The sequence below is a fragment of the Papio anubis genome, chromosome 17 (genome assembly GCF_008728515.1).
Source record: "Papio anubis isolate 15944 chromosome 17, Panubis1.0, whole genome shotgun sequence".
NCBI lineage: Eukaryota > Metazoa > Chordata > Mammalia > Primates > Cercopithecidae > Papio > Papio anubis.
Genome location: NC_044992.1, coordinates 67863611 through 67873127, shown reverse-complemented (window position 1 = coordinate 67873127; position 9517 = coordinate 67863611). Strand labels below are relative to the sequence as shown.

The 9517-nt window shown below is 58.9% G+C and overlaps 1 protein-coding gene across 1 annotated transcript; it reads right to left on the bottom strand.

Moving 5' to 3' along the window:
• Nucleotides 1-2475: 2475 nt before the first annotated feature.
• UBALD2 (UBA like domain containing 2) lies at nt 2476-8926 on the bottom strand. Its single transcript, XM_003913472.4, has 3 exons — nt 8505-8926; nt 8156-8218; nt 2476-3566 (listed from the first exon to the last, which is right to left on the bottom strand). The coding sequence occupies exons 1-3, from the start codon at nt 8622-8624 to the stop codon at nt 3255-3257; spliced, it is 495 nt and encodes a 164-aa protein (XP_003913521.1). The 5' UTR covers nt 8625-8926; the 3' UTR covers nt 2476-3254.
• Nucleotides 8927-9517: the final 591 nt, after the last annotated feature.

Below are 9517 nucleotides of genomic sequence, written 5' to 3'. Positions count from 1 at the left end.
GACTCCTGGCCCTGGGACCAGCTGGGCCAACGCTCACCCAACCAGCTCTCTCCTGGCCTCGGCTAGACCCGGGGTGCTCTGCCTTCTGGCCCTAGACCTGCCTTCTAGCCTGGGGGGCTGGGGCCCGAGCTGTCAGTGTCCAGCACTCTGGGCGTGAGGGTGGCAGCCGCCTGCTGCGCTCTTGCTGCTGGCTCAGGGTGGTTCCTGACCCCTGGCGTGGGATTCCAGGGAAGCAGTGCCAATGGCTGGAGGCTGGGCAGGTTTCTGTTTGCCGCCCTCTGCTGCTCTCCCTTGAGTGGGCTGCTGCAGAGACAGCGGGGGCCTGAAAGCTCAGACCAGGGGCTGCTGTGGCTGTGATGCAGTTTCCCCGTTCCCCTCCTGGAAAAAGACATCCAGGTGGTGGGTGGAGAGGTGGTGCGAGCCCGGTGCTTGTCGCTTGTCGTGATTTGCTTCCCTCTGCCCTAGCTCCGACACTTGCAGGCAAGGGACTCACTAAAGGTCTTGGCAGGTGAAGGGACAGAGGCATGCAGGTGGGACTGGGCTCCGGCCGGTGCAGCAGCTGCTAGAGATGAGCCCCCATCACTGCTGCAACCCACTGGAAGCTCCTGGGACCAAGGAGTCCCCTGACCTCCTGAGCTTGGACTCCAGCCAGATTCTAGGGGTCCCCCAGTAGATGAGAGTGGCCCCCCCACCCTGAGGTTTATAAAGCCCTGAAGTCACCAAAGCCTTTCTGCCTCAGAGGCTCCCCCCTCAGAGAAAAGGAAGTGCTCAGAGTTGAGAACGGGGCTCCCCCCACCCCCAGTTCCCATCTCCCCAGTATGGGAAAGGGATGTCTGGGGCAAGAGGCCTGCTTTGGGGTGTGAGGAGACAAAATCACACAGGAAAGGAAAATGTGGCGACAAACAGCCCAGAAAAACGCTTCTGCCCCTGACCCCGGTGTGGGCAAAGTGGGGCAGGCTTGGCTGGGATGGGTGGGCGCTTCCTCCTGGCCTGTTCTGCGGAGACCCAGGGAGTCTTCACGTAATGATGTCATGCTCAGAGCTGGACAGAAGAGAGGAGCTGCTCAGACAGCAGGCACCCCTGGACCCCAGCCCCTTTCTCCCCAGGCAGGAGGTAGAGGCAGGGCCGCCCCTCCCCGGCTCCAGCTGGGCTCCTGTTGCTCTCGGCCCCACCCTGGCTGTGAAATGTCAGAAGGTCGGCTCAGTTTCCCGGGTCTAGAAGCCAAATTCACCAGCTTGGCAGGGAGGCGCAGCCCAGCCCTCCTCACCCAGGCCTTCCCCACACCCACAGAAGGGCCCGGAGCGACATTCCCTAAGCCAGCCAGGCCAACCCCCACCATTCCCGCACCTGGCATGGCCCACACCTGGGTGGACCCCGGCTCTGGCCCAGGCGGCCTGGGGACGTCGCGGCCTGGGGACGTCACAGCCTAACCACCCACGTGCTGAGAGGGGCTGCCCCTTCCAGCCTGGGAAAGCACAGGTGGGCAGGGGCGGGGGGAGGGGGAGGAGTCTCAGGGGTTTCCAACCAGGAAACAAAACTGAAAGGACGAACCCAGCTTCCAAGTACGTCCGTGTCACGCAGGGGTGGAGGGGCAGTGGGGCCCGCCGTTCCGCTCCATTGGAGGAGGGGCTGCCCCACCGTGTGAGGGGCCCGAGGAGGCCCGGAGGCAGGATGCGGTGGGTGCCGGGCCTGGCCTCTCTTGACTTTCACTTCACTTCCGGCCTGAACCTCCAGAACCCTGTGTTCCAGCAGGACTTGGGCCCCGCAGACCCCAGCAGAGGGCGAGGTGGGAGGACAGGACAGGAAGGGGCTGCCTGGACAGTGTGTGGCGGCAAAGGGCAGGGCTGGAGGAGGAATCCCAGCCACGCGGCCATCACCCCCATTAGCCAGGTGGACAGGCTCCCCACGCAGCTGACCTCCCGCGCCTCAGGACCAGCTGAGGACGAGCTGCTAGGCCAGGAACTGGTAGCCGTGTCCCATGCTGACACCTACGGGGCTCTGGGTAAGGGGGAATGGAAGCAGGCCCCTCTGGGGACCCGCCAGCCTTAACTGACATTTGGGTCATGGCCCTCGATCCAAACGGACATACTGCCCTGGGAAGCTGAGGGGAGGAATATCAGAGATGAGCCCAGCTGGAAGATGCCTCCTGGGAGGGCCTGGGGGGCCATCAGGAGGCCCCCAGCTAGAAGGAAGCTCTCCCCACTGCAGATGGAAATGACTTCCAGCGCTCCTCCCTAGGACTCTGTGGGTGGGGGCTACACCGATGGGGCCAAGAAGGGACGGTCACAGCAACTCAGGATGGACCCCGGCCCCTCCCCATCCCCACAGCAACCTGGACCATGCTGTCAAGAGCCCCTGGTGTGACCACCCCCCAGTAAAAAACATCCAGACCGGCCCAATGGCAAGAGACCCCCACCACCCCTTCTGAGGAGACTGCTTTTCCCACCAACGGAAATAAAAGCACCGCAAACCAGGGAAGTTAGAAAAGTCTCTTTTTAAGTTTTTAAATTAAAATTTCACCCTGGTGAGATGGGATTCTGATTTGGGAACTAAACCCAAACCCAAAGGCAGGCTCTCCGCAGTGGGAGGGGCAGGGCGCCCAGGGCAGTCAAGTCCCCTGCTGGGCAGAGCCTGACCTTTGACCTAAGTCAGCTCCTCAGTGCCACATCAGCCCTGCATTCAGCAGGAGACAGGTGACAAGAGCTATGGGGCCACAACCAGCAATCAGAGGTGGGGAAGAGGCCATGGGGAGAGAGAGCCCTGATACCAAGAGGGCCTTCCACAACTTTGGCTTCAGGCCCTCCTGGGACCTGCAGCCGCTATGTGGCTGCCCGGTGACTGTGGGAGTGGGGTCCGCTTCCAGATTCCAGAAGGCATGGCTGTTAAACGAAGCAGCTGAGACACCTTGTGCCACATCATTACTCCATCGGCTCTGCAGCATGGCAGCCCTAGCCCCAAGCACCGCAGGTGTGCCAGGCCCATTCTCACGCACATTAGTTATATTTATATATTCATATATATTATAGTTATATATTAAAAACAGAGGAAAAACTTGCCTGAAAAACTCCTGAAGGACCCAAGTGGCCCAGGAAGTTTACTATCCCCCCCACCCACAAAAATTCTTTTATAAAATCTTCCAGTGCGATCTTCGGGAAACCCCCTGCCCTCCCTGGCTCCCCCCTCCCTGGCCCTCCTGTGTCCCCACAACCCTGGGCTGCCCCCAGCTCCAGCCCAGCGCCCGGCGGCGTCCAGTCTCATCTCTGGCCGTCCATGGCCGCCATGGCTTTCTGCTGGGTGCCCCCCTGCTGTGCTCCTGGGGGCCACGTGGGCTGTGGGCGGTGGAGGTGGTGGAAGGTGGTGGGGGAGGAGGGCGGGATCCAGGGTGCCTGGTGGCTGGGCGGGGACGAGGCCCAGAAGGGGCTGAAGTTTGCAGGTGGGGAGCAGGCTGCTGCCGTCATGGGGCTGTTGCTGCTCTGCAGGCCCTCGGAGGCGCGGAGCTTGGAGAACATGGCCAGCGCGTCGGGGAAGTTGGGCGGCGTGGCAGGGGTGTTGCTGGGAGTGCACATCTGTGGGGAGAGAACACGGGTGTGGGGAGGCTGCCTCGAGGGTCCCCGAGCCACTGGATGGGGCTTACCCAGGTCAGCCACTCCTTTACTGCCATTTTTCAGCTTCATTCATTTTTGCACAAGCAGCTTCCATAGGACAAAAGCACCCTCTCCCCGAGCCAATACAAACAAAACCCAAGAACCTTATCAAAACCAATGGTGTTTCACGAAATGACACCCTGAGGAGCATCCAAAGTGAATGGTTAATTGCACCCAGGAGCTAAGGTGTCAGATTCAAGTGAGAGGGCAGGGGGCAGCCCAGGACACCGCTGCTCCGCGCCTTCCCTGGCCAGGGAGAGCAGCTGGCTGCCCCACCAGCCACCCTCAGATGCTCCCAGGCTGCTGGGCAAGGGAGAGCGGCCAGCAGGGAGGCTCTCCCTCCTGTGCCAACTCTGGAAAAGTTAAACCACCTTGGTGGATGGATTCACACCATACTAAGGGTGACAGCCACCAGGCCTTGAAGGCTTTGCCTCCCTTATCTTTTTTTTTTTTTTTTTTTTTGAGACGGAGTCTCGCTGTGTCTCCCAGGCTGGAGTGCAGTGGCGCGATCTCGGCTCACTGCAAGCTCCGCCTCCCGGGTTTACGCCATTCTTCTGCCTCAGCCTCCCAAGTAGCTGGGACTACAGGCGCCCACCACCTCGCCCGGCTAGTTTTTTGTATTTTTAGTAGAGATGGGGTTTCACCATGTTAGCCAGGATAGTCTCGATCTCCTGACCTTGTGATCCACCCGCCTCGGCCTCCCAAAGTGCTGGGATTACAGGCTTGAGCCACCGCACCCGGTCAGCCTCCCTTATCTTTTAACAATGATACTTAATGGCTTCAATTATCCTCTCTTTATGACAAATTAGGAAAGTGAGGCCCAGAAGTCAGTTGCCCGAAAATGCACCCACCACCCACAACAGAGGGCAAGTTGAGAAGACGGACCTCCCCAGCTCCCAAGTCTGCAGGCCCAAGTTCTTAACATCTACTGGGCCACACTGCACAGACAGAGTCAAGAGCCCCTTTATATCTGGGCCCCCTGAGGACAGAAACCAGGGATTTCAGTGTCCTGTGTCTGTAGCCTCAGGCCGAACACACAGCTGGCCTGCCCTTGGCTGCAGGCTGGCAGTTTCTGTCTGTCCAGCCCCTCAGTCCTCTTCCTGGGGGTAGCTACAGTCCCCCATCTGCTGTCTTCTGCCACTACCCTGGGGGCAGGGGCTGGAGTGCCATCCAGGAGTACCTTGCCAGCAGCATGGGCAAGAGGCAACACAGAGAACAAGACCACACAAAACTGACTGGGACCTCAAAGCTGCTTTCTCCCTTTCCCAGGAAGCTACAGGAGTCCTTCTTCGAATTTCTCCTCATTTTAGCAACACTGGCCACTCCCCCAAGCACAGGAGTCAGGGGAACAAGACTTGAGGGCTCTTCACCTTGAAAGAGGGAGCGTTGGCAAGGCACAGTGGCTCACGTCTGTAATCCCAGCACTTTGGGAGGCTGAGGTGGGAGGATCACCTGAGGTTAGGAGTTCAAGACCAGCCTGACCAACATGGTGAACCCCCGTCTCTATTAAAAATACAAAAATTAGCTAGGTGTGGTGATGGGTGTCTGTAATCCCAGCCACTTGGGAGGCTGAGGCAGGAGAATCACTTGAACCTGGGAGGTGGAGGTTGTAGTGAGCCCAGTTTGCGTCACTGCACTCCAGCCTGGGTGGCAGAGCAAAACTCCATCTCAAAAAAAAAAAAAAAAAAAAAGAGGGAGCTTTCACAGCCAGAAACCGGGGGCTGTGCGTGGGGGGGTGTAAGCTACATTGAAGGGGGCCACTCGTACACCCTGTCCACTGAGCCCAACACCATGTCAGCACCCAAGGCACCAAGGGAGCTCTGACCCTTGCCTTTCTAGGGGCCCTCAGGGGAGGCTGAAGGACTCAATGCAGAGGCCTGGCCCCACCCAGACCTTTCCCCTCCTCCCTCCACGACTCCCTGCCCCCCGCCTCTGGGGACGGCTTCTCGGCAGCAGGAAACAATGAATGAAGGGTGGGGGTGGAGGCCAATTGCATCACAGCATCGTGACCGACTTCCCCAGTTCCCTGAGCCAGCGAGGCCTGTCTCCTCAAACAGCCACCAGAGAACAGCAGGGGTGATGGTGTCGGCCTGCCTGTGTGAGCTTGGGCAAGTTCCTGAACCTCTCTGGAGGTTCTCTCTGCTTCTGTAAAATCGGAGTTTTGAACCAGATGCGCCCCCTCGGCCAGTTCTCAAGAGAACCCAGTGTCCCCTGCACCCGCCTTGTCCTCTCACTTAAAGTCTGTGGTGCCTTTCTCTACTTCCAACTGGGAAACCCTCCTTATCAACTGGGAAGGTTCCAACTATGGGAATCTACAGTAATGTATGCGACAATCATTTATCAGTTACTCATGACTTCTGGTTTTGCCATTTTGCTGTTACTGGTCTCTAGTGTTTTTTTGTTTTGTTTTGTTTTTTGCTTTTAATCTTTTTCCTTTGACTTACTTTGTCTAAAAGAAATTGCCAGGCCGGGCGTGGTGGCTCATGCCTGTAATCCCTGCACTTTGGGAGGCTGAGGCAGATGAGCCACCTGAGGTTGGGAGTTGGAGACTAGCCTGACCAACATGGAGAAACCCCATCTCTACTAAAAATACAAAATTAGCCAGGTGTGGTGGCGTGTGCCTGTAATCCCAGCTACTTGGGAGGCTGAGGCAGGAGAATAGCTTGAACCTGGGAGGTGAAGGTTGCAGTGAGCCAAGATCACATCACTGTACTCCAGCCTAGTCAATAAGAGTAAATCTCCATCTCAAAAAAAAAAAAAAAAAAAAAAAAAGAAAAGAAAAAGAAAAAATAGAAAAGAAATTGCCAGCTGGGTGCGGTGGCTCACTCCTATAATCCCAGCACTTTGGGAGGCTGAGGTGGGAGGATAGCTTGAGGCCAGGAGTTTGAGACCAGCCTGGGCCACACAGAGAGACTTCTCCTGCCCCCCACTTTCTCAAAATCAAAACTAGAAAAAAAAAAAAAAAAAAAAAAAAAGAGAAACCACGAACTTTCCGAGAGCAGGGATGGTATCCTCCGCTCTGCCGCTAAGGCACTCAGACTTGGGCACTGATGGACACGCTGGTCACGTGTGTTACAAAACCTGCTGCCTTCCTTGAGGGATGCTTCAAAAGAGACTTACCATCTCCTTGGGATTTGCAGAGGAGGGGCAATAGGAACTAAACAGGATGCCATAGCAGCTCTTCCTGGGGAGCCTCCCTGTTCTCAGCCCCTCAGAATGGCTGTAGTATCTGGAAGTTCTGAGCTTTTTGGGATGGCCACAGCTGGTGAGAGGACACCTCAAGGATCCTCTGACAGGAGATGGCAGGGAGCTCCAAGGCTCAAGCACAGGCGGGTGCTTGGCCACTTCTCATGGTCAAGTGCAGGGGAGCGTGTCTCCTGGAGATGAAACCCTCTGGGGTTTCTAAGAGCCCTGTGGCCAGTACCATGCTCCCATCATACTCAAATGCCATTTTTGCTTGATTTATATACAGCATCAGCCATTCTGAGAAAAACTAGTTAAAAAGATCAAGACAGACCCCTCTACTTGTCCTCTGTGACTAGATGAAAACAGAGAGCCAAAGGCAAGGGCACCAAGTGTTAAAAATCCCAAAAATGTACCTAGAAGCCACAACAGCTCTCCTGGGGAACAATGTTTTAAGATCCCTATCGCTGAGCCCAGCCCCTCCTCCCCCAGCAGGTCCAATAGGTAACTAGCAGGGAAGGGTAGAGGAGGGATGTCCTGGGCCTCTAAGAAAGCAGGGTACCCCATGGCCAGGAGGGCAAAGGCTCAGGTCTGGGCCAGAATGATAAAGAAAGCAAATCCAGACCCAGACCACTTCTCGGTGTGCTGGGCTGGTAGAACTCAACACAGAAATTAAAGACACACTCCTGGCCTTATCTTGGGCCAAAATCTGTGTGTCCTCCTGGCTTGGGGGATGTATGTCCTTCCAACTTCCCAGTCCCCTTGGGCTTCGGAAGGGTGAACAGATCTTTGTGGCTAGAGCCCGAAGCCCGGCTTCCTGAGCCAGGGTGGATTCATGCCTTTCCTGTTCCCTGTAGCGCTGGGTGTGTGTGTGTGGAGGGGGAGGGGGAAAACCACTCAACAGCACGAGGGGGTCCCTATAAACGCAAGCACCCCCAGTGCCCTCCCTGGGCCCTTCGCACGGGCTTCCCAGTGTCCCAGACGTCCGGGCATCACCCGAGCCCCCTCCTCATCCCCTGGCTCTGGGGTCCCCCAGCTCCTGAGCTCCTCGCCAGGCCCCCGGCCTTCTCCCCCTCCCTCCTACCCCCAACTTTGGCACCCCTTCCCCCCAGGGACCAGTGCCGGGCACCAGTCCCGAGGCCAAGCAGCAGCAGCCCGGGAGGCGGGCCTCAAAGTTGGAGGCGCCAGCGCCGGCCCGGGAGCCGCTCTTTCCTGGAAGACATTTTGGCTCTTTGTTTACATTCGCGGCGCGGCGCTCCCCGGCAACATGGCTGTCACCGTCGCGCTGACAGCGGCCCCGGCCCGCGCCCCTGCCCGCCGCCGCTTACCATCTGGTGGTGGTGGTGGCTGTTGGGAATGTTGGTTTCTTGGAAGAACGTGCTCAGCGCGGTCTGCGGACAAACAGGGCAGTGACACCGCGGGCCCGGCGGAGGCAGGAAACGCAGCGGCCGGGCCCCCCACCGGCTCCCCCCGCCTCCGCGCCCGGTCCGCGGCCCCCGACCCTCGACTGCCCCACGTGCAGGGGGAGCCGGTCCCGGCCCCAGCCCCGGTCCTGCTTAAGACCCGCTAGCGGGCGCCGATCGCCTTCCGGGCCAACGACAGGAGCGCTCCCCGCCCCCGCCGCCGCCCGGCGTCTCCGACCCCCGCGGCCCGGCCCCGCGGCAGCCAGGTTCGCACCTCGAACTGCCAGTGGGCGGCCTGCAGCAGCTGCTTCGCCTGGTCGGCCGCGCAGCCCGCGGCCAGCACGAACTGGTTGATCATGACCTGGTGCCGCAGCTCGTCCATGTTCACCGACATGGCGCGGCGCGGGGCCCGGCGGCTCCGGCCGGACGCAGACGCGGGGCTGCGCGGGCGGGGGAGGCCGGCCGCCCAGGGCTCCGGGGCTCGCGCTCACCGCCGCCGCCGCCGCCGCTCCGCCGCCTGCTCCGCCGCCGCCCGCCCGGCGAATGTTGTGGTTCGGCTCCCGCGGCCCGGCCGACACCACAAACAACAGCGCGGGGCGGGGCTGGGCCGGCCCAACGTTCGGGGACCGCCGCTGATTGGCCGGGGCGCCGCTCCGCCAGCGCCCGGCTCTCGTAAGGACGTTCGATTCGAATCCTGCGGCCTGTGGGGCCCTCACTGTTTCTCTTTTCGCCCGGCCGCGCCCATTGGCGGAGCTCGGCGCCGTGGGGCTCCTCAGCATTGGCCGGCCGCTGTGTTTTGGCTCATCCGGCCTCGTGGTTGGTCACGGCCGGGCGTTCGGGGCGGGGCCGGGCGTTCGGGGCGGGGCCGCGCGCGCTGATTGGCCTCCGTTGGTCCTGTTTGAACTCAACTTGAAAACCCGGAGTGCCTGCTGATTGGCCGAGGGCCCTCTGTTTGCTGTTGTAGGCTTGGGGGTGGTGCGGCCAAGTTCATTCATTACTTCATTGAAACAGAACATGCTCAGCTGGAAAAGCAAGACAGAGTGGCTTTGACTCATTTCCTCTGAAAGATGTGGTCATCTCGAGAAACAGAATGATCAAAATAGAAAACAGAGTCTTTGCAGCTGCTCAAGTCTCAAAAGCATGTAATTTTTAAAAATAACTTTCAAGCAGCCTAATTTTTCAAAAAAATCTTTTATTGAGACATAACGTACATTAGGAAAGTGCGATGTCGCAGGTACAGCTCCCAGACTTTTCACCAAGTGAACACCCAGATCAATTAACAGAACG